Source organism: Perca fluviatilis, chromosome 23 (genome assembly GCF_010015445.1).
Source record: "Perca fluviatilis chromosome 23, GENO_Pfluv_1.0, whole genome shotgun sequence".
Lineage (NCBI taxonomy): Eukaryota > Metazoa > Chordata > Actinopteri > Perciformes > Percidae > Perca > Perca fluviatilis.
Genome location: NC_053134.1, coordinates 25504458 through 25529589, shown reverse-complemented (window position 1 = coordinate 25529589; position 25132 = coordinate 25504458). Strand labels below are relative to the sequence as shown.

At 42.0% G+C, this 25132-nt stretch overlaps 1 protein-coding gene across 1 annotated transcript in view; it reads left to right on the top strand.

The window, feature by feature from the left end:
- Positions 1-4633: 4633 nt before the first annotated feature.
- rint1 (RAD50 interactor 1) overlaps positions 4634-25132 on the top strand; it is a 22424-nt gene continuing 1925 nt past the window's right edge. Inside the window, exons 1-12 of the mRNA XM_039792354.1 lie at positions 4634-5095; positions 7056-7181; positions 8329-8444; positions 8819-8992; positions 9544-9684; positions 11270-11459; positions 13006-13116; positions 13230-13455; positions 14795-14932; positions 15547-15641; positions 18105-18209; positions 19426-19646. Coding sequence (XP_039648288.1) covers positions 4862-5095; positions 7056-7181; positions 8329-8444; positions 8819-8992; positions 9544-9684; positions 11270-11459; positions 13006-13116; positions 13230-13455; positions 14795-14932; positions 15547-15641; positions 18105-18209; positions 19426-19646 — 1877 coding nt within the window. The 5' untranslated portion in view covers positions 4634-4861. The remainder of the gene's footprint in view (positions 5096-7055; positions 7182-8328; positions 8445-8818; positions 8993-9543; positions 9685-11269; positions 11460-13005; positions 13117-13229; positions 13456-14794; positions 14933-15546; positions 15642-18104; positions 18210-19425; positions 19647-25132) is intronic.

The following is a 25132-nucleotide window of genomic DNA, read 5'->3' as shown; positions in this document are numbered from 1 at the left end:
TCTCCTGTATTAGCTTCTCTGCATTGGCTTCCTGTTGAATCCAGGGTTGAGTTTAAAGTCCTTCTATTGACCTACAAAGCTCTAAATGGTCTAGCACCATCATATCTAGAAGAGCTCCTAGACTGCCGGGGGACTTCCTTCCTTTGACACACTGAGCTGCTCTCTCCTCTCCCTTTCTATTACTGTTACTATTACTGTTACTATTACTATTACTATTTGTGTGCAGCCTGTCCCAGAAATGCTTGTTACTAATCCTAGCTTCTGGGGAGTTTACTCCCCGGAGTCCTTATGTTTTTTCCCCCAGCGTATTTCCTTGGAGAACGTTGGCACCAAGATCCTGGTTGCAGCTGTCGCCGTGGTCCTGCTGCACTCCCTTGTGAGCTCAGCGAGCCCTGTATCATGCCTGCGTCCTGCTGAACCCTGCAGCTTCCCGCTACATCCAGTCACTGTTCCATTATTAATGTGACTACTATCGCCACTGTTCATCACACCCCCAACCGGCTCGTCAGACACCGCCTACCAAGAGCCTGGGTCTGTCCGAGGTTTCTTCCCAAGAGGGAGTTTTTCCTCGCCACTGTCGCACTGCTTGCTCTTGAGGGAATTACTGGAATTGTTGGAATTGTTGGGGCTTTGTAAATTATAGAGTGTGGTCTAGACCTACTCTATCTGTAAAGTGTCTCGAGATAACTTATGTTATGATTTGATACTATAAATAAAATTGAATTGAATTGAAAAGTCATCAATCAGCTTTAAATCAGTAATGTTACAAACTACAGACAAAGCCAGAAATCTTGGTGTATATGAAGTCAAACATAAATTTAATTTAATTTCATGGCTTTTATTTAATCATATAGTCGTTCATTTCTAAAGATATTTACATTAGGCCAGCACTGAGAGGCTCAGGAGGAGCTTCAGGCCACTAAGATCTTAAATGAGGACAGTGCCTAAGACATTAGGCAGTCCTTCCAGAAAAATGCGGAGTTTTTTTGTGATTTTTGCGGGCAAAACAGACATTGCCATCCCTAGAGCCTATTACCTAACGGCTAATTAACTCATCGCTTGTGATGATTCTCCTATTAAGAATGCTGCACAGCGCATGCTATTCTCTCTTTCTTGAAGAATACATACTTTATTAATCGCCCAAGGAGAAATTTTATGTTTTTTCACTCTGTTGTTATAGTTTTTACAAGCATAGAAACTCAAACGTCATTCAGGGTCGTGCACTGACACAGTCCATAGCTCTTTTTTATTTACAGAATTACTCATTCACAGGAAAACGCTTCCAAAGGACAGGTCTGTATAAGTATAATTCATTTTATTTCTTGGTATTACAAACACATGACAAAAATGGTGTGCGATTTTATACTTCTTATACCAGATGCTCACCTAGTTATGTAATCTTTAGGCTTTAACATTCTTATTTTTTATCACAATATATGGAGGTTTTAGTTGGTAATAATGATACTGAAAATATGTTGTACATACCGTGAAAGTATCTTGTTATAATGAAAATAAGAGGTTTAAAATAAGAATGCTTTCTTTCAACTGAGCAGGTTTGTTGAAAGTTTCAGTGATGACTAGAAGGTGCAGATCCATGTGAGTCTGCGTCACGTTATTGCAGATTGTTTTTGCACTTTGCAGATTGTCTCATGTTGTCATATTCAGACTGACCTACAGAGTAACAGGGTGACTGTTGCATGCCCACAGGCCGGCACCCTCACAGGCTTTGGCCTTTCACTCCATTTTTACCGCACATGAACTTCTCCTGTGGCGACTGACCGGAGACTGAACCTACCCCTCTAAAATATATTTCTTCATTAGTCTTTGGTTTCTTTTCTGAGAAACTACACATCATATTGTTACACTTCTTATAATGGTATTCATACATGACATGGTAAAGTCGAGCAACTTCTTCTTTTAAACAAAATTCCTTTTATTAGTAAAGATAGGAAACATTTAATTGATGAAGAATTGAGATTTGATGGTATCATGAAAAACAAAGTCACCAGGTTCTGATTGGCTGCAGCTAATCTTTATAATCGCTTTTGGGAAGAGATCATAATGTTGTTATGTGTAGCAAGAAATTAACGTATTAAGGAGCAATAAAACAAGGTCCAATCTCACTTATTCCTAAACCAACTGGATGTGATGATTTTTGACCAGAGGGTGGACATACAACTGCAGATGAAACATGCGAGTGGCTAACATTACAGACGGTAACTTCAGATACATTTACTTTACAATGTTACCATGAAACCAAATGTTCCAGTTAACTTTTGATGAAGTGAAAAGTGAAAAGTTCACAAGTATTTGCTTGTACACAGTGCAATGGTTAGCATAAGCCTCTATCCTGAAGCATCCCCTGCTTTATCATCCATTTAAAATAAATGAGACCATAATTTACAAAAATGAACATCATGCTTTCTTGAAGAAAGTAAGCTACCGAGTCATTGTGCTCACCCAGGATGGTGAATAGTCTGCATATCGGCAAGAAGTTGATAATTTGGTGCTCTGGTGCAGTCAACACAACCTAGAGCTTGTAGGATTATTTTGTTAAGAGTGTAAGGCCTCAGATGTCATGACCTGACATTCTCTCTCTCTCTCTCTCTCTCTCTCTCTGTTCTTCTGGGCCATGAGGAAGCCATCTGGTCTTGGGAAGTGATAAGACATTATTAAAATTGAAGATGCAGCATTTGTTCGAAAAAGATAATTAAAACTTGAACCAAAAGGAGGATTCCTTTCCCAGATGAACAGGGTGAAAGAACAATGGGACTGTGTTCACAAGCGGTGAGAAAATGTGGTGAAGTCGTAAATTTCCTTGGCTATTTTTACTCCCCGGCAGAGAAAAATACGCAGGCGCCCAGTTGGGTGAGAACATCGTAAAATCTGTAACCAATGTATACATTTGAAAAATGGAATGCATCATAAAGTAACTTAATGTTAACGAGCTGTCCAAATGACCGTGGATTGAGGAAGCCAAGGGGTTTTTACACACAAAAATTGTGGCAAAAGGTCGAAGAGGACTGGACAGGAGAGCAGCAGGTCTGGATTCCATCCAAATGATAACAGCACCACGGATGAAGCAGAGAAAGTGGATAAAAAGTGAGGGTTCTGGGTTAGCCGGCATTAGATGCTGGGAGACACTGTCTGTTTGCTAGGTTTTAGCGATAGGCTGTTTTGTCTTGAAGTAATCTGATCCTAGTTTTTGTATTTTGCTATTATCATTCACTAAAACTTATTATACTTTTAACTGTACGAATCCTGAGTTTTATTGATCTACCAAACAACGAACACTTAAAGGCGTGGGTTATTGTGACCTAAAATTTGGAGTCAGATAGTTTTTCTGGCCATTTGGGCCAGACCAGAATTTGGTCTTCGGTCACTTTTATTCCTTCAAGCTAAACACTCTAAAGACTGTGGAAATGGTGGTGGACTTTCAGAAGCACCCCACAGTGCTGCCTCCCCCCCCGCCCCTCACAATATCCAACAGCCCAGTGTCAAATCAAATGTGGACTCATTCAAGTTTCTGGACTCCTTCCTTTCCCAGGATCTGAAGTGGGAGTCCAACATCAACGCCATCCTTAAAAAGGCTCAGCAGAGGATGTACTTCCTACGGCAACTGCAGAAACATGGCCTACCACAAGAGCTGTTGGCCATCTTCCGCACTGCTGCCATTGAATCCATCTTCTGCACATCCATCACCGTTTGGTTTGGGGCAGCCACAAAACAGGACAAACACAGATTACAACACACAGTTCGGAAAATACGACAGCTGAAAAAAATCATTGGTGCCCCCCCCCTGCCCTCCCTCTAGGACTTGTACGCTGTTGGACCAGGAAGCAGGCAGAGAACATCACCAAAGACCCCCACACACCCTGCACACACTCTCTTAAACCTCCTCCCCTCTGGCAGGCACTACAGATCCCTGCGCAAAATAACAGCCAGATGCAAGAACAGCTTCTTCCCCACTGCCATCACTCTACTGACCTGAGGATAAGTGGGGTCACCCCACTTTGGCCACTCACCCACTTCTCTACACATTACATTCCTATCATTCCAATATGCATCTTGCACACTACTTTTCACTATTACTTGTTGCACTTTACATCCAACTTCATGTGTACTTGTCTTGATATTATGTCTTATTTGTATAATTGTACGTATTTTTGTAAATTATGTTGATATGTGCCTATATTGTTGTCTCTATTGTACAGTATGTGTCTATATTACTATTTGTCTACTGAATGTTTACTACTACATGTCTATTTGTTGAATGTATAGAGAGTTAACACCTACCAAAGTCAAATTCCTAGTGTTTGTGAGTATACTTGGCCAGTAAAACCGATTCTAGATCTTCTAAGACTGTAGCAATTGAGGCCAGTGGAGCATGACTCAATTTGATTAAAAGTAATTGGAATCACAGATTAGAGCACCTGAACGGTTGGTGATTACATTTTGTGGACCGAAAATATGATAATGATCTTTTAAGAAATCATTTCAGAAAAGTTTTGTACCAATAATAATGGATTTGTTGACGTGTCGTCTGTGACGTGTATCCTCTCTCCGCTGTCTACGGGCGATGTTAATGTGAGCTTGATATATCCCCCAGTGTGCCCCGTAGATAAAGTATGGTGGAACAAGCCTGCAAGAAGTTTCAGCAGACAGAGTTAGCAAGACACATGAATCCAGTTGTCTTTATTTGAGGTCACACGTGGACGGAGAGTACATCAAAACGTGGGCATACAGTGCCACCTGACCTAACCCAAGAAAGACCGTAACCGCGGTCACGCACAAACGATAAACGAGCGCACCCTCCTTTACCATCCTAGCAAGTTTGTTGACACGGCACTAGAGAGGAAAGATGGCGGCGCCCACAGCGTTACAGCAAACGATGACTAAACGGACAGAGACTTCGTTAAAACAAGTTTCCACAACCAGCCGAGCTGGCGAATCTTTGTCGCCAGATTCGTGGACAGGACAGGACTGTTTAGTGGATTTCCTGGAGAAAGAGGTCGGCAGCGACCTGAAATCCCTGAAGAATGTTGGCGACCTGCTGGAAAAGCTGAGAGAGGAAAACACCGTGCTGGAGGAACAGGTGAATGAAACAAACACACACACAATACATACACAATCCATTCTGACAGGTCTCCTTCTGTACCCCTTTGTGTATTACATAACACTGTAGCTCAAAAACGACGGAGAATTTGAAGGAGATACTATCTCAGATAGTCGTCCGCTCTGTTAACTCGCCAAGAAATGTTATGTATTACTGTAACTTGGGGTTGCTTCATAAATGCATTAGCTGCTGGTAAAAGTAGTTGTCTTAGGTTTTCACGGGGGGAGTGATGTATATGGTGACAGTCAGGGGCGATTCTAGGATCAGACCTTTAGGGGGCTTCAGCCCCCCTGCTAAATCAGTAATTTCATTAGCCGATAATCTCTGAGCTAGCTACTGAAGCACAAGTCAGCTAACGTTTTTTTTGACACTATTAAAGGACAATTCTGGCGCAAAATGAACCTAGGGGTTAATAAGATATGTGTACCGACTGTAGCGTTCGTGTTTACATATTCCAGAGAACGGTCAACTCGGTACACATATGTTGTTAACCCCTAGGTTCATTTTGCGCCTGAATTGTCCTTTAACACTACGATGGAACTAAACCTGACACTTTATAAGTCACAGTAATAACGACCAATTCGAAACAATGTTCTAACATTTAGCAAATTCAAGTGGATTACGTTTTAATTTGGGTTCTAATCTGCGCCATGAACTGACAACTTCTGGCGACTACCCATGTTAAACTTCACAACCGTCTCCTGCTCTCCCTCTGACAGATCAGAGAGAGACTCAGCCAAAGATGGGAGTCTGACACAACCTCCTCTGATTGGCCAACACTACGTTTCTGTTAACCCTTTCCTTGACGAGGTTGCAGGTGCATAGCATCGGAGACAGACACACAGGATATAAACCTGTTTCAAGCCCTTTTGAACCTGTAATAGTTTGTCCTCTGTCACTAGCAGACAAGTTCGCAAACTCTCACTTGAAGCACTAAAATTGATTTAATTTTAGTGGGCTGAGATGAAATGAAAGGGTCTAAAATTGCCCATGGTGACAGATAATCCACCATATTAATATAATATTCTCAGTTGTGCTCCGCTACATTAAGCTAGGGCTGGGCAATATATTGATATTATATCGACATCGATATATGAGGCTAGATATCGTCTGTAAGTGTTGTCTTTTCCTGGTTTTAAAGGCTGCATTACAATGAAATGATGTCATTTTCTGGACGTACCAGACTTACTTACTGTTTTAGCATTTGCCATGGTATCCACATTATTGGTGATTATTTATCAAAACTTTAATTGTGTAAATATTTTGTGAAAGCACCGATAGTGAACCCTTCAATAACGACACAATATCGACATCGATGTATTTGGTCAAAAAATATCGTGATATTTGATTTTCTCCATATCGCCCAGCTCTACATTAAGCAACAGTTAAGAACACAGGACGTTATCCAGTATTCCCTACAGGCAGCTGCCGGCAGTCCCTGAAGTTGCTTGTTAGGGGTAATCATTAGAAGAACATCTTATAAGATGTGTGCAATAAACACAAAACTCGACTCAGACAATTCTCTCAGCAGCCCAGCTGCCTCCGTCTTTATTTCAGGGCCAAGGGCTTGCAGCCTTGCATAATATCAAACTTTGTCAGAAGTGAGATGATAATGACAACTGACAGCGGCCAGATGACCAGTCCATCTTTTATCGAGCAAACGCTTAAGGTGCTCGTCCTTTGAACGTACAGCCATCGCAGCTTTCCTTTAAAAAGTTGTACACTGCCGCGTTGCATACGAAAAAAATCCTCTACCACGACTTCAGGCCACTTCCCTTCCAGATCCAGCTCACTTAATTTCTGTGATAAAACAAAGCTTCACGCCATCAGTTCACTGATGTTGGGCGATAAGGCCTTATCCTCACAAATGCTCTTGTGCAATATATGTCCATTACTGTGTCAATTATAAGCAGTGACTTTTATAATTTGTGTCATTCAGGTTCTGACTGTATCCAGCTCTGTGCCTCCTAAAGTTTCTGCAGCTCTGTCTGCTGCTGAGGAGGCTCTATGTTCCGTGGAGGACTTACTGCAGAGAGAGCGACTTACCTCCAACATGCTGCACCAGGTAGGGCTTCCACCAAGAGAGTTGTAGGCTAAATATTGACTTGAATGAACCAACAAGACAGGAGTGTGTGGTCACCACTGATAATAAAGTTTCTATTAGTCTGTTACGAATCATTTCGTCTTATTCTGACTATTTTCAGAAGTTGCATAGTTGCAGTCCCTTATATACAGTATAACGTGACTCGGTCTGGATATAATTGCAAATACAGGGGTCACTACAATATTTGTAGTTCACTGCTGATACCCAAGCACACATATCTGTAACATTATTCAGTACTTTATTTGCTGAGTATGAGTACTTTTTTCTCCATAAAATGCTTCTTCCCCCCCTCCCCCCATTCAACAAAGTAAGCCAAACATTTGAAATGGTCAGTGAATAGTCAGTGTTTCATGTTGTCACATACACAGCTGTAAAACAGTTGAGCTTGCATGTTCATTATTGACCTTGTAAATAGTAGTCTGTAAGAATATCTAATGAACATACAGTATCCACTAGGGCTGCACAATGTATCGTAGAGCTGGGCAATATATTGATATTATATCGATATCGTGATATGAGACTAGATATTGTCTTAGATTTTGGATATCGTAGTATCGTAATAGTATTGTCTTTTCCTGGTTTCCAAGGCGCTATTACAGTGAAGTGATGTCATTTTCTGAACTTACCAGACTGTAACTGTTCTATTATTTGCCTTTACCCACTTAGTCATTATATCCACATAACTGATGATTATTTATCTAAAATCTCATTGTGTAAATATTTTGTGAAAGCACCAATAGTCAACACTACAATATCGTTGAGGTATCGATATTGAGGTATTTGGTCAAAAATATTGTGATATTTGATTTTCTCCGTATTGCCCAGCCCTAATGTATCGTTTTTTTTAAAGTCATCGCAATATAAACTGACGCAATAAACACACGCGAAAGGCTGCGACATTTCGGCAAGATTTTTTGCGTTAGTTGAAAGAAAATATCAGCAGAAAACTGCATTTCATAATGTAACTGTCATTCTTGCAAAGCAAGTTGTAGAGAGAGATGAGGCAAGCAATATCCAGACTCCGTTTCTTACAGTCCATTCACTTACTGTATACCATTCTGGGAGGTATAAGCAATTGTTTGTCTTTATTAATTGTTCCATCTTGCAGCACCTACAGGGGGCCCAGCCTTGGATGGATAATCTTGGCCAGACGCTTAACCAAGTCGACACTATAGAGAGACACGTGAAATACCTGCAGTGCCTTCAACATATAGAGGAGCTCAGGTACTGTAAACAGGGATAAGGTGACGAAGACACAGATTATTTGTCAACGACAGATGTGTGAGCGGAGAAAAAGGATAAGGAAGACATAAATAGACAACGTAATGGAAGGAATAAAGAACCCTCAAAGCAAAGCACAAGCTGAATTATTGGGTCTAGGTCTATGGCATTAAATATAATATTAGGGGTTCCAAATTTGAATGGGAACAGGTAGTCAAATCTACATTGGCTATAAATGTTGAAACCATTTTTATTATAGATAGACGTGCTGACTGTGTGCTGTAATAAATGTTTGACATCCAAGTATTACTTTTAGAAGAGACAGAATGCACCGGTCTGACAGAAGCAGTGATGTGTGATGATTTGCGTTTTGGCAGTGCTGCAGTCCAGCAGTGTCTGATGACCAGCAGTGTCTGGGAGGCCATAAGGGCAGTAGACAACATGGCTGCACTGGACGCTGGACTAAACCAGTCGGGATGTTCTCACCTCAAGGACTTCCTCCGAGAAACACTTCACTTCTGGCACAAGATCATCAAGGACCGACTGACCAGGTAAACCCCACCCCCCACCTTTATGTCACCGTGTCTAAATGTGGCCAAGCACGGTGATTAGGGTTGGGTATTGTTTGGATTTTTACGATTCCGATGCCGAACCGGTACTTTTAAAACGATTCCGATTCCTAAACCGATTCTTGAAAAAATGACATCAAAGATGTAATATGTTTACTAGCGATCACGTGCAGTGAATGGTTAATATGCTTTTACGTCCGTTTTGGTGAGCCCAGAGGGAAAATATGGCATTTTAAAAGTAGCTCTACATTTACGGTAGCTAGCTAACGGTAGACTACAGAGAAAGGGGGATATTTTTACGTCTGTTTCGGAGCGACAGAGGGAAAATTTTTCAGTCGACACATTAAGTGGAACCGAAATGATGAACCCAAATTTGCGTTCTAATGCGGTCCGATTCCTACCGGTTGCGTAGGAACCGGTTCCATAGTGGAACCAGGTTTCGGTACCCAACCCTAACGGTGATGCAAAGGTATCACTGTATCATCATTCTGTATTCAATATTAGCTAAATTGTCCTCTCCAATTCTTTCGCAGTGATTTCGAGAAAGTATTGACTCAACTTCACTGGCCGATCATCTCCCCCCCGACTCAGTCACTGACGCCTACTGCCAATGCTCAGGAGATCAACAGCCAGCTGGAGCTGCTCGTCACACAGCTGCTCGCCCTGCAGACCTCGTATCCTTTCAGTTTGGGTTTCTACACACCTGTTTTCTGTACACATCTGTCTTTTATTACCATGATAACCTTCATTATATACACAAACCCGCCTCCTACACATTATAGATAGATAGATAGATAGATAGATAGATAGATAGATAGATAGATAGATAGATAGATAGATAGATAGATAGATAGATAGAGATACTTTATTTATCCCGAAGGAAATTAAGGTGTCCAGTAGCTTATACACATCATACAAACACATAGGTACACAGACATATGACAACCACGCACACATACATACTACAAAAATACAAAGGAAGATATCAATAGTGTGCCCTTACAATAAAGTTCGGTTGTAGCAGGTTTAAATAAGCGGTGTGGGAAAAAGTGCAGAAAGGTGCAATGGTATCATAGTGCAAGATAGTGTCAGTGCAAATTCTATATCTATTCAAGTAGAACATGCTACACAATATATAAAAAACAGAATAAGCATTACTTAACTATACATAGACAGTAGTAAAAGACTTGAAGAAAAGTTTAAGTTAAAGTTGAAAACTGTCCATACAGACAGCAGATAGCAGTTTAAAATGTTCAGCTATTTTAATGAAATATCTTCACATCCACCAGATGAGTGGGCATAAAACTTGGTACAGACATTCGTGGTTTCCAGAAAGTGTATCCCAATTACTTTGCTGATCTGCTGACTTTTCATCGTGTACCACCAGCAGGTTGACATTTTTGGTTCATATTAAAATGGTTATGCAAGTATTGAACAGCACGGAATAAAGGTAGGTACACAAAACTCGATAGAACAATTATATGACCGCAATAACAACAACAACACACTGCATCAGCCATCCCAGCATCCTCAGTCAAGGCAATTCAAATCATGAATGAAATAAAAGGGAACTCAGAGAGCGCAGAATTCCTCCGAGGCCATGCCCTATCTCACAATGTTAACAACAGTGACAAATAGTTTGTGCATCTGCCCCGTGATCCGGATCCACTCCAAAATTGAATGGCTTCTTCCTTGGCCCATGATACACCCTTCCAAAAAGTATAATGGAAATCAGGCCAGCAATGGTTTTCATAACCCTGCTGACAGACAAAAAAACAAATATAACCTCCTTGGTGGAGATAAAAAAACATAAATTTACTCCAAATATGCTAAAATCGTGAATAGATAAATATCTAAATTGCAACCTGTCCATATGCTAAAATCATGAATACATGCGTATATTGCACTCACCAATAAGGCTAAAACATCAACAAATTGCAAAGTGCTTTGGATAAAAATGCAATGTAAATGTAGTTAATTGAATTACATTTTAGTGTTCTTGAATGAAAATTGGCTGCAAAAAATAGCTAACATATAGTACAGTATACAATATGTATTGCTCTTTGATGTATGCATCTTACAACTTAAAAAGCACAAGTGCCATCGCTGTGTTTGTTAATAAATTTGACACGAGATAGAAAGTAGGGGGTGACAGGGAATGACATGAAACTGGTTCCCAGCAGGATTTAATCTGGGTATGGTGTGGGTTTGGAACACTGCAGGTGCTCCAGTGTTTGGTTTCTTTAACTTCCCTGTCAGTGATGACCTCATATCCCAGAGGGCTTTGGCACCTTGTCAAGGTGTACCCTCTATCCAGCCTGCTTCTTCAGCCACACCTCCGTCCCAAGCTCCCCCCCTCTGTCTGCCCATCCAGATCATGCTGCTGCCACTCAGCAGGAGGTTCCGATACCACTTCTACGGAAATCGACAGACCAACTCCCTCAGCAAGGTCTCTCACACGCAGAACATGCATCACATATACACACACGTGCAAACACTGGCAATGGCGGTAACTCCAGGCACCTGTAGCATCCCAGTGTTAAAGCAGACTTGCTTATTACCAAGTTTTAGACCAACTTTGGTCTAATTGAGTCTATGTAAAATCAGTCCTTTTTCATTATTATGACCCTGTACCTCCATTATATCCTTGGAGATGTAATCCCTCCACCTAGTCCTGGGTCTTCCCTGAGGCCTTCTCCAAGTGGGATGTGCCTGAAAAAACCTCTCTAGGGGGGCATCCTTACCAGATGCCCAAACCACCCCAACTGGCTCCTTTCGACGCAAAGGAGCAGCGGCTCTACTCCGAGCTCCTCACTGATGACTGAGCTTCTCACCTTATCTCTAAGGGAGACGCCAGCCACCCTCCTGAGGAAACCCATTTCGGCCGCTTGTACCCTGGATCTCGTTCTTTCGGTCGTGACCCAGCCTTCATGACCATAGGCAAATTGAGCGGTATATTCGAGAGCTTTACCTTCTGGCTCAGCTCTCTTTTCGCTGGTGCGATAAAGCTAATGTTATACCGCTAATCTCCCGCTCCATTGCTCCTCGCTCGCGAACAAGACCCCAAGGTACTTGAACTCCTTCACTTGGGGTAAGGACTCATTCCCTACCTGGAGTAGGCACTCCATAGGTTTCCTGCTGAGAACCTTGGCCTCAGATATGGAGGTGCTGATCCTCCTCGATTGGCTGCGAACCGATCCAGTGAGTGCTGAAGGTCACCTCCACCTGGATACAATTATTTTACTGTCCCACGTTAGCCCATAGCCTTTCAGATCATTTTTGCAGAGCACTCCTTCCTCTATTTAATTACTCCTTTAATTGAATTAAATTTGATTTATAGTGTCAAATCATAACAGACAATATCTCAGGACGCTTTACAGATAGAGTAGGTCCTGGTGCTACCACAATCCCAAAAAAAATCTGCAAGGCGAGAAAGCACAAGGTAGTAACATGCATTAATGGAACAAATGCAGACGAGTTCTGCTTGTGGGATAGTCAAGGGGTTTTGTAAACCCTCTCCGACACCTTTTCCGATGTTGGAGCTAGGGTGGTTGTGTCAGAACGTTTCTGTGTCTTTCTTAAACCACCATTCACGCCTACTTTAAGCAGCGGTTGGTCAGGTGTGTGGAGGTGGGGCCAAGGTTTCAACTTCGCTCTTTACTCTCTCTACAGTCTGTGAAATACGTGTGTCCCGTATTTAAATGACCTTTTCCCTCTCTTTATGACGGCTGTTCAGAATATTTTTTGGGGCATAACCTAACCCTTTTTAAGTTCTTATACACACATGCTCAGCAAGGAGTGCAGCAACCTTTATTTTTTGGACCCTTTACTGACCCTCTGTAATCTTTACTTCTACGAGGACAGGCGACTGGATCAGAGAGAGACTCGTTGTCTACACAGAAAATAAAAGTAGAAAGTTGTCATAAGCCAAACAAATTTAATTCTTTGGCAAAGCTTTACAACAACTCAAACTCCTCTGTCTGTGCCTTTTTCAGCCAGAGTGGTACCTCACACAGGTTCTGATGTGGATGGGGAACAGCTCGACCTTCATGGAGGAAAAGATCCAACCTATCCTGGACCGAGCTGGAGCCACCATCAGTGCCATGGTATGTTGTCTTATAACGGGCTCTACTGGATTGCGTTGATCTCCTCTGGTTAAGTGTAGTCCAAACAGGTATTTCTTTCAGTCTGGCACAGTAAGTGTTGTATGTGCGAGCAGGTGGAGCTGTGTCGAGGCCTGCTGTCTCTAGTCCAGGAGAAGGTGGCCAGCGATGCTTCTAGGCTGCTGTACGATGACGTGCTCTTCTGTCACCTGGTGGAGGAGGTGCTACAATTTGAGAAGGAGCTGCGAAGTAACCAGTCGTACCCAGCAGCGCTGCCTGGTCTGCTTCACCTTCTGCTTGAAGACGCAACCCTTCAGAAGTGGCTCACTGTGGAAAAGAAGAGTAAGTATGAGGATACCTGAACAGTCTTATCTTACTCCTGTCATTGTTGCATCAGTGTGATTAATAGTATAAAGGCATAACTTATTCCAATGTTATACAATCAGTTTATTATTAGAATGCAATTTATGTTTGTATTAAAATGAGCCCTTGCACCACTCCAAACTCAGTGGCAATGGTCAGAACATCTTCCAGAGCATGCAGACTAGTTTGATCACCTGGTAGCTGAAAGGCAGTGGCTTGGCAAACTTCCGTCTACCGATGACAATGCAGTTATGATAATCATAATAATGTTTAAAAAAGTGCATAGTTGTGCTTCTGGGTTCACTGGAAAACAACATTAGGAAATGCATATTGATTAGAATTGTATAGTTCTACAGTCATGTGAAAAAAGTAGGACACCCATGCTAAAGTTGACTAAAAAGAGGAATAAAAAATATCATGTTTTGCAAATTGATCTTAATGCCTTAATTTAAAAGAAATTAGTAAAAATCCAATCTTTAAGGACACCAATTTTCTTTGTGAATGAATAATGTATCGTAAATAAATAAATGTTCTTCCTTAAAATACAGGGGGCATAAGTAAGTACACCTCTATGTTAAATTCCCATAGAGGCAGGCAGATTTTAATTTTTAAAGGCCAGTTATTTCATGGATCCAGGACATAGGCGCCGATTTATGTTTTCCTCCGTGGGTGCTCACACGCACACACCCTTTAAAAAAAAGTGTTTGCATTTCAGAACCTTAGGAAATGGACAGCGGCCGACACGAACACACACGCCATAATAAAGCCGTAAAGTAGGCCTAGCCTATAGGCTCTCTTTCAACTCAGGACCGTGCCACTTCTCACAAATACAGATAGGATTGGAGATGAAAAGTTTAACTGGCACGTAACCGCGATCAGCTTCGTGGAAAATTAAGAATCAATGACACCAACATAACCAATCACACTATGACAGACGCTCCACAACTGAAGTGTTTGATTTTAGATTAATGTAAAAATGAAGTGGCACACGTGGGTGGTCAGTATTTTCCGTGGGTGCTTGAGCTCCGGAGCACCCACGGTATCGGCGCCCATGATCCAGGATACTATGCATCCTGATAAAGTTCCCTTGGCCTTTGGAATTAAAATAGCCCCCCATCATCACATACCCTTCACCATACCTAGAGATTGGCATGGGGTACTTTCCATAAAATCATCTCTCAATGCAAATCAAACCAGCTATTAGGCTAACTGAAATAAAACCATGCCATACATACTTACCCCATGTTATGGCCTTGGTATGTTTGCTCAAGAACAGTGAAGGAGCCTCTCATAACCCTGTATTCCTGTGTATGTACAGTGGCAGTGGAGAAGATGGATGCCATGCTGTCGGCCGAGGGAGCTTGGAGCTCTCAGTACAAAGATATCAGTGATATGGACGAGCTGAAAGCTCCAGATTGTGCTGAGACCTTCATGACTCTTCTACAGGTCATCACTGGTAAGACTGCTCATTTTTAGCTTGTTTAAGGGCCTTTTCACAACTGAAAGTCAAAACGAGGTCCAGACCAAGGTTAATGTTTTTGTTACATTGTATACATTTGATCCGGTTAGTTTTGCAGTTACGCAAGCGCACTGAAGAAACTATACATGACATAACTACTTCACATATTTGAGATGAAACAGAAAATCCTTTCTTTTCAGTTTAAAAATAAAAGAAAAAGCTCAACCTTTTGAAAGGAGCGACAGGCAATAATTGCATAGTGTTATAAAAACACATCTCCTGTCTGTAGTTTCTGCAGAGCTTAAAGGAGCATTGTTTTTTAACACTAAAGAACTGGCCTACACAAGTTTTCCTTTTACAGGCACATTGCTGTGTTTCTTGCTCCATTACCACCACCAAAGGATTGATTTGTGGAATAGTGTCAAGGCGTTGACAGGAAGGTGTATCATCTGCGGCTGTGCATGAAAAACACACAAACATCACTCCATAGCTTAACAAGAACTCAAATACTTGACAGGGTACCCTTTAAAGCATACAGGATAGTAATGTAAGCTGTTTCGGGCATATGAAACATTGTGAGTAAAAGTCTTTTGTCATCCTGCTGTGCTTAGAGCGGTACCGGGCCTTGCCCTGTCCTTCGGCACAACTCAAGTTCTTGGGGCTACAGAGAGAACTGGTGGATGACTTCCGCATACGACTCACCCAGGTAATGACAAAGAGGCTGCTTTTAATGAAGGAAAGCCCATTAGCAGTACACTGTTAAAGAAGGAGAGAGGCACTTGACTAATGATTGAGGAAATGTGGCTGGGCCTTCACCTGAAATCCACGTTACAATGAATCAGACTGATCTTATGAGGTGGCGTATGCATGACACGCCAATTCGTATGCCATTATTGGCGTGTTATAAAGACGCATACTCGCTTTTTAGCGTGTTTATCAACGCTGTTTGGCCTCCATTGACTTACAATACCTTGCGATTGCGTGTGAATTTGCGCTGTAGCGACTAGTATAAAAGGACGAAAATCTGCATAGGGAGGTTAGTCGGGGGGGAGGATGGGTCAAATACAGGACTTTCACCCAGGAGACCAGGGATCGTGTCCCGTGTGTCACATTTCCTTAACCCAACTGTCCCGTCCTTATTTTCCTAAACCCAACTGTCCCGTTCTTCTTTACCTAAACCCAACTGTCGCGTTCTTATTTACCTAAACCCAACTGTCCCGTTCTTCTTTACCTAAACCCAACTGTCCTGTTCTTCTTTACCTAAACCCAACTGTCCCGTTCTTCTTTACCTAAACCCAACTGTCCCGTTCTTATTTACCTAAACCCAACTGTCCCGTTCTTCTTTACCTAAACCCAACTGTCCTGTTCTTCTTTACCTAAACCCAACTGTCCCGTTCTTCTTTTCCTAAACCCAACTGTCCCGTTCTTCTTTACCTAAACCCAACTGTCCTGTTCTTCTTTACCTAAACCCAACTGTCCCGTTCTTCTTTTCCTAAACCCAACTGTCCCGTTCTTCTTTACCTAAACCCAACTGTCCCGTTCTTCTTTATCTAAACCCAACTGTCCCGTCCTTATTTACCTAAACCCAACTGTCCCGTTCTTCTTTATCTAAACCCAACTGTCCTGTTCTTCTTTTCCTAAACCCAACTGCCCCGTCCTTATTTTCCTAAACCCAACTGTCCTGTTCTTCTTTATCAAACCCAACTGTCCCGTCCTTATTTACCTAAACCCAACTGTCCCGTTCTTCTTTATCTAAACCCAACTGTCCGTTCTTCTTTTCCTAAACCCAACTGCCCGTCCTTATTTTCCTAAACCCAACTGTCCCGTTCTTCTTTATCTAAACCCAACTGTCCCGTTCTTCTTTATCTAAACCCAACTGTCCCGTTCTTCTTTATCTAAACCCAACTGTCCCGTTCTTCTTTATCTAAACCCAACTGTCCCGTTCTTCTTTTCCTAAACCCAACTGCCCCGTCCTTATTTTCCTAAACCCAACTGTCCCGTTCTTCTTTTCCTAAACCCAACTGCCCCGTCCTTATTTTCCTAAACCCAACTGTCCCGTTCTTCTTTATCTAAACCCAACTGTCCCGTCCTTATTTACCTAAACCCAACTGTCCCGTTCTTCTTTATCTAAACCCATCTGTCCTGTTCTTCTTTTCCTAAACCCAACTGCCCCGTCCTTATTTTCCTAAACCCAACTGTCCTGTTCTTCTTTATCTAAACCAAACTGTCCCGTTCTTCTTTTCCTAAACCCAACTGTCCCGTTCTTATTTTCCTAAACCCAACTGTCCTGTTCTTCTTTTCCTAAACCCAACTGCCCCGTCCTTATTTTCCTAAACCCAACTGTCCTGTTCTTCTTTTCCTAAACCCAACTGCCCCGTCCTTATTTTCCTAAACCCAACTGTCCTGTTCTTCTTTATCTAAACCAAACTGTCCCGTTCTTCTTTTCCTAAACCCAACTGTCCCGTTCTTCTTTACCTAAACCCAACTGTCCCGTTCTTCTTTTCCTAAACCCAACCGGTTCTTCTTTTCCTAAACCCAACCTGTGTGTGACGTTTCCTAAACCCAACTGTAGCTTTCTTCTCGCGATAACACGCCACATGGCGATAACACACCAAGTGGCGTGTATTTTTACGTCCGCTATATACAGCGTGGACATGCACGCGGATAGCTCAAAATGCGTACAGATAACACGCCACTTGGCTTAAGAAAGTGGGCGTATATGTTTACGCAAAGTCATGATGTCATGTTGAATGAGTTGTCCTCACAGTGGACCTCTCCTGCTTTTTTACCCAACAATAATGTTCAAACCATGAGAAACATTTATTTAGGGGTCATCAACGCCAGGATGAAAATCAGCGTTTCACTGGCCTCTCTGGTTTAAAGTTTCCAGCCTGTTTCTGGCGTGAATGTGATCGGGACATCAAATTTACCTTGAAGTAGGTTGTGTATTGTAAGATGGGAGTAAATGGGTGTAAAGCTTTAAAAGCTCTTTAAAAAATTTTCATCTTGTGTCATGGTGTTGTATTGTTCTCCATTGTCCTATTTTGTTCGGTGTTATAGTTTGGTCAAATTGTTTGTGCAATTATTTAAGGACTGCAATCAATGAAAATGTTTTGAAGAGTGAAATGAGTGAGGTAGAGGTGGTATATATTCTGTTTTTCCTTTCCAGGTGATGAAGGAGGAGTCTCGCTGCCCGCTGGGTGCCCGTTATTGTGCCATCCTTAATGCTGTTAACTACATTTCCACCATCCTAGGAGACTGGGGAGACAATGTGGTGAGTGGGCTTTATTAAATGTATTTAGTCTATTTATCGGTTTGTTTTTTTGCAACAGCACCAGCAGGATGTTGCCATGGCTGGTCAGTTCTCAATTGGGCCACTCTTGTAAGCCCCTTATTTTCATATGAAAGCTGATTTAACTGGGAAGAATCTCATCTCAGTCCTGGCCTAGGGCCTCATTTATAAACATTACATGTGCACAAAAATAGATAGATAGATAGATAGATAGATAGATAGCACTTTATTGTCTGTAGACATGGAAATTTGTCTTGCAATACAAGCTCCAACAATTACAACACAACAACCTAAAGACAAAAAACTAAAAACATATAGGCATGAAAAAATAAAAACATAATTAGATAAATAATTAATATGAGGGGGGGCCTGCCCTGCAAGAGTGGTCTTAAATAGCCATAAATATATAGATGAAAGTGTGTGTGTGTGTGTGTGTGTGTGTGTGGGTAAACTATCACTTCTTTGCCCTCCTGTGTTGATTCAGCAGAGATATTGACAGAGGAACAAATGAGTGTTTATATTTGTTCTTTCCTATAGCACCTCCCGGAGGGCAGGAGTTGGTACTCCCCATGCAACACATGGGAAGAGTCCTGGGAGATTTTGTCAGCCAGTCTGATGGTGTGCAGGACGGCTTTCAGTGAACGCGTTCTCCACTGAGTGGCCCACCAATTTGGAACAGATTCCCAGGAGCCGTCGAATCAGTCGGAAAAAAGGGGCTTAGAAAGATGTGTATGCCAGGTCCCACGAAAAAGTTAGGAGTAAACTATAACCTAATATTGTGCTCAACGCTTGGCAAGCAAAAAGGACAAATCTGTATCAAATTAGGTAATTAGTTGTGAAGTTATTGTAGATCATCAGAGCATCACAACATTGTAATGTTCATCACTGAGTTTTAAACATTCAAAATAGAACTGGTTACTTTCAAATGATGCTGTCAAACAATAACTACTGTACATCTTCTACAAGCACAAGCAGCTGTACAGGAACTTTGCCTAAATAAAATCAAGTCTGAACTTGGTAAAATTGTGATTTAAGAGGTTTTCTAATCAAACAATGAGTAAAGAATGTTGAGACTCATGGCAACGATTCAATACTTGACACAGTTTTGAGACTTGGGCACAAGAAGTTTTATGTGAGACTACGCTGCACTGTGCTGCCAGCTGACCGGTGTTTACCAGTTCCTTTATTCCTTCTTCAGTTTTTCCTGCAGCTGCAGCAGGCAGCGGTTTCACTTGGCGAGGAAGTAGTACTGGGAGGCCTGGGGGTGTTGGAGGTTGGTCGCCTGGCTTCTCTGGAGGGCTCTCTATTTGAAGGTCTGTTGGCGTTGCTGGATCGACTGAAAGGAGACATGCTGGGAAGACTGCTGGAATGGACCATGAGAGAAATCGCAGATAAAGCCAAACCATACGGCCAGGACAGGTGAGAGGCATCAGTCTGTTGATGAGTACCATATTTATTGTATTATGTTTTAATGCTTCGTACTATCAGGTTAGGACAGATATAAACTCTATCAGAAACCCTGCCATATACTGCTGCAGTGGGTATGGTTTTTTTGAGAATAAGAAATGATTGCACAGTAAACTAGTTGCCCACCATTGCAGAGACAGGAGGTTTGTATCTCTGCCCTGGTTCTGCTTGCTGTTTACCATTTTCTTTGCGGGTGGGAGGCTGGTGATGACTAATTTTTATTAAGTCATTTTTCTCGCAGACAGTGCATATTAATAAACATTACCGTAAATATGTCAGAATTAGCCAGGAGGCTAGTTTTCATTGGTAGTCCCTGGCCATGTGTGAAGTTGGCAGCCAAAAAATCAAGAAACAGTTTATAAACAAAAGTCATGATGTAAAACAGTGGTTCTAGAACTTTTTTTATTAATTTTTTACCCCTTTTGAAACATTCAGTTCCCACTGACCAGCGCAAAACATTTTTTGTAGAAAAAAAGCCTGAAGAGGAACAATACAGCACCGCCAGAGTCTGATTTACTTAAAGTGCTCATATTATGCTTTTTGGCTTTTCCCCTTTCCTTTATTGTGTTATATATCTTTTTTGTGCACGTTTTAGGTTTACAAAGTGAAAATCCTACCAAATCTACCTAAAAGGAATTTTTTTTTTCAAAAAAAAAAAAATTTTAATAAGTCCAGCCTTTACTTCAGAGACAAATGTGGTCACTTTGTAACACACGTTATAATGCTCGCCTAGCTGCTAGCGTAGCACTCCCTCATACTTTGCTTCTGACTGGCTAGTAGTCCTTACCTAGGTACTGTCAGGGCACGTCCTCATACTCTGCTTCTGACTGGCTAGTAGTCCTTACCTAGGTACTGTCAGGGCACGCCCTCATACTCTTCTTCTGACTGGCTAGTAGTCCTTACCTAGGTACTGTCAGGGCACGCCCTCATACTCTTCTTCTGACTGGCTAGTAGTCCTTACCTAGGTACTGAGCATGTGTGACTCCCAACAAAGATGGAACAGAAGTGAGATGTCTCACTCTGTAGCTAAAACAGAGAGCTCAACACACAGGGTGAAAAGAGGAGCTGCAGCAATGTGCAGTACAACAAAATACGGTGTATATGGTGTCCCATGAAACCAAATTCCATGTGCACATGCAGAATGTCTAGATAGAGCCCCTTCTAACCCAGACGATGGCTCAGGTTCTGGTTCAGGCTCGTACTTGTACTTGATAGTTGCTGTTCGGAGTTTGTACCTTCATGGTTGAATGCACTTATTGGAAGTCCCTTTGGATAAAAGCGTCAGCTACATGATATGTAATGTAATGTGAAAATGTGATCTTTAATATTTTCTAAGGATTTAGGTTGACTGAAGAATTGATGGGACTTGTCTGTGGTCTCACTCTGCCATTTAGTTATCTGATGCTGCCATCTGGTGGACTCATGATGGTATCACGCAACATTTACCCCTTCCTTAATCACAGAGGGCAGCATCAGTCCATGGGATTTTCCCAAAACACCAGACATGTTACCTTTTGTACAGGGACAGTTTTTCTGTCTATGGAAAGTTTGTTTTTCCTGTCGTGACTGTGTCTTTGCGTAATTACTACTGCTGTTAGAGGGCGCAGACCCGTGAGTGTAAACCTGATGTGAACAGATGTTGTTTCGGGGCACTTGAGTGTAAATGTTGTGGTAATTTCATGCCAGTGATTTCAGCTGATGGAAATAGAAATTATTTATTTTGTCGCATTGACATTAAGAGAGAGATTGTTGTCATGACACCATAGGGCTAGGTCTTCCACTTTGCCCTTACACACCCTCCCATCACTTTTGCTTCTCATTCCAGTCTCAGACAGAGCCCCTTGTGGCGGGCCAGTCCTAAGCGTTATTGTGGATGAGTATCTATTCTCAGAGTGTGGGGCCTTCCCATCAAAAATCAAATATCCAGTTGTAGATGGAGTTGCCAAGACCAAGGCCCCTGAGTTTTAACACCAGTGTGCTTGGTACAATTGTACTAAAAGCAGAGCAATCATTTATAAACATTCTTTCTGTTCGAGGAGGCAGAGATGGTGCAATATGAAGAGCTTTATTTCAACAACAAAGACCTGAATTAGTATGCAGAGCAACCGCCACAAAAACTATGAAGATTATTAAATCAGCTACAAGGAACTTTCAGTTTGTGTTTTGACTGAAGCAGTATTGTCTTTACCACACCTGCTGTCGTAAAGATCTTTTCTAGCTGTCACGAGCCAAAGCATTAGCAAGAGTTTGTTGTTGCAACCAACCTAATAATAACTGCTAGCAGTTATGAACGGGGTCCAAGCCCCCCCGGGGGAAAGTCTTCCTCCGACGGACCGCAGAGGCGATGCAAGACGTATATATATAGCGCCTTACATGAAACCCAAGGATGCTTTACACAAGTACAGGGGGACAAAAAGAATATAGCATGCTAAGGCAAACATGGACTGAAAAGAAATGAAAACTGGGCGTCAAATGGAAGGGGGACGTCATTTCATGCAGGTTACTGACGTAGTTATTTTATGAAGGAAATAGACATATTCCATACCTATCTAGGAGGAAGAGGGCCAATCCAGGGTCGGTTTTGAATAAGTTACAATCCCGTAATTGTCTCCATCTGTTGAAAGCTCGACCGAAGTTAACCCAGGACAACAGATGATTTCTAAAATACAATTAGGCCTATATAAAGAAATCTCCTGCTACCCTTTACCTGGCTGGATACTCACTAACGCATGCTTTTCCGGCATTACACCGAAATCTGTGACCCATCAGAATGTGTTACTGTAGAGCCGGTCTGCCTGCCGTAAATCATTTTTGTGCCTTTTTTGAGCTAAGGCATTAATAAAAACTATATAAAAATAGCGTTCTTTTCACTGTAAGTCTCGGTTGCTGTTACAGGTCATTTATGATCAGTTAAACGGTTCTAGAAACATAGCTACATTTTTTTGTAGCTACTTCAAACACACCCTCACCAAATCCAACCTTCCTGATGATATCTCTTGTTTTACCATTCATTCATCGGGGCTCAGGCCGGTTTTTGGAAACCAGTTCTCGGAAATGATCTCCTGATTTTAAAATAAGGACTGGCTCGTCCCAGTCAACCTGACGTCTGTGGTTATGTTCCCATCAGATATCCTGTTTTGACATTCTTGTTTGAAATGACGCACATTGAAAGGAATAAAAGTATTTGCTCCAGACTTTCGGGTCTAAACTTGTGGCACAATGATTAGAGTACAAAAGTTCCCACAGAGGATGGGTGATTAGAGAATTCCAGCTGCAGCGAGGCGTTGGCAGTCCTAAAGACTTCTGAATCCAACAACTTCACCACAATTTAGCACATTGTCACATTCCAGAACATGATTCTGTTTTGGTTTTCTGAAAACATGCTAGAGGGACTATGTGTGATGCATTCATTGTACTTAAAGATGTGCATAAGCTTGTAGTGGTTGAAAAGGTTGCAATTTTGCCAGGTTCCTTTGCAGCCTGTCCGTTGTTTTTATTGCTTATTGTTTTTGGATGTCGTCCTGATGCCTTTCATTTGATAAGGTAAGATAAGCCTTTATTGTCTCCTAGTGGAGAAATTCATATTGGGCATTCGAGAGAAACCAAATGGCGACACATCGCGCATAAACACACACAATAAACAGTTAACCTACATAGAAAACATAATCATACATTATCTTATCCAATGCTTCAATGAACCTCTAATAAACCTCACACCATACACCCCCCCCTTTCCTCACAGTCCCAGAAGAACAGGAGAGAACCCACCACACGTCCTCCCCCTCGTATTGCACTTCATTTTGATACTGATTGCACATTTCCCGTTAACTCACGCTGTGGTCTATAACTTCTGTATTGCACAATGCCCAATTGCATAATACAATATCAAATATAACCCAGCATATCTATATATAACAATATTGCACCAGTACCCTATCAGGCATTTCACATCCTAATAACCCATAATGGTAAGTACCACAAGTCTTGCAGTTTGGTAACCTGTACTTTCTGCCTGAAGGCATCAGCTCAAACTCACTATACAGGACGTGATTTGGGTCGTGGGTGATTTTGAGACCCTGTTTCCACAGCGCCTCCTCGAAGAGCTCCTGAAGAGGAGTTGGTGGCATTTGGCCAGTTATTTTTGCAGCCCTTTTTATCAAGTTTTGGAGCTGTGATTTTAATTTAACGGACAGGTTACCGAATCAAGCCATAATGCCATAACAAACAATAGATTGAATGACTGCTTTGTAAAACGGTAGCATGACATCTTTTTCCACTCCGTGAACTCTAAGTCGTCTTAAAAAATATAGATGCTGACTTATCTTTGAGCAAACATACTCCACTTGATGGGACCACTGCAGCTGACAGTCTAATTGTACGCCTAAATACTTACATGTTTTTACCTGCTCAACAAGTACACCTTCGATTTGGAGTGTGCTGTGATCTCCTATAGACCTGGGGTCAAAAATCCTTTCTTTGGTTTTATTTACATTGAGCGGCAGGTTATGCCTGTTGCACCACTTCTCTACCTCCTTCATCTCCTGTTTATAGATAGCAATGTCTGAGTCTTTTGTAAGTAGACGAAGTATGGCTGTATCATCTGAAAATTGAATCATGTGGTTATTTCTAGTGATGTTTCTGCAATCATTTGTGTATATTATAAAAAGTAAAGGAGAGCTTGGCCATGTAAAGCATTTTGAATTGCCTCTGTTTGAATGGGCAGTATAAAGATACAAAGTCATGGTTAGTAATGACTTTACTCAAATGATTTTCAAAGTCCCATAACTGTTTTAGGAACTAAGCTCAATCCCAGATGCTGACTGCTTAAAACAAGGACGTCAGGTTGTTGTTTACCATGCAGAAAGATCACTGTAACGGAGCAGTAGGGAGGTAGAGGAGATCTCAAAGAAATCATTGCCTTTGTAGCCTGGGAAAACCCTGACGAACTTCCGGCAAATTTGAGATTTGTTTGTCAGTCTGGCCAAGAGCCATTTCCAATTTTTCCAAATCGAGGCACCAATCACAACCGTTGAGGCGGGCTTTACACCCATCACAACCGTTGAGGCGGGCTTTACACCAATCACAACCGTTGAGGCGGGCTTTACACCAATCACAACCGTTGAGGCGGGCTTTACACCAATCACAACCATTGAGGCGAGCTTTGCACCCATCACAACCGTTGAGGCGGGCTTTGCACCCATCACAACCGTTGAGGCGGGCTTTACACCAATCACAACCTAGAGGCGGGCTTTACACCAATCACAACCGTTGAGGCGGGCTTTACACCAATCACAACCGTTGAGGCGGCTTTACACCAATCACAACCTTAGAGGCGGGCTTTACACCAATCACAACCGTTGAGGCGGGCTTTACACCAATCACAACCTAGAGGCGGGCTTTACACCAATCACAACCGTTGAGGCGGGCTTTACACCAAT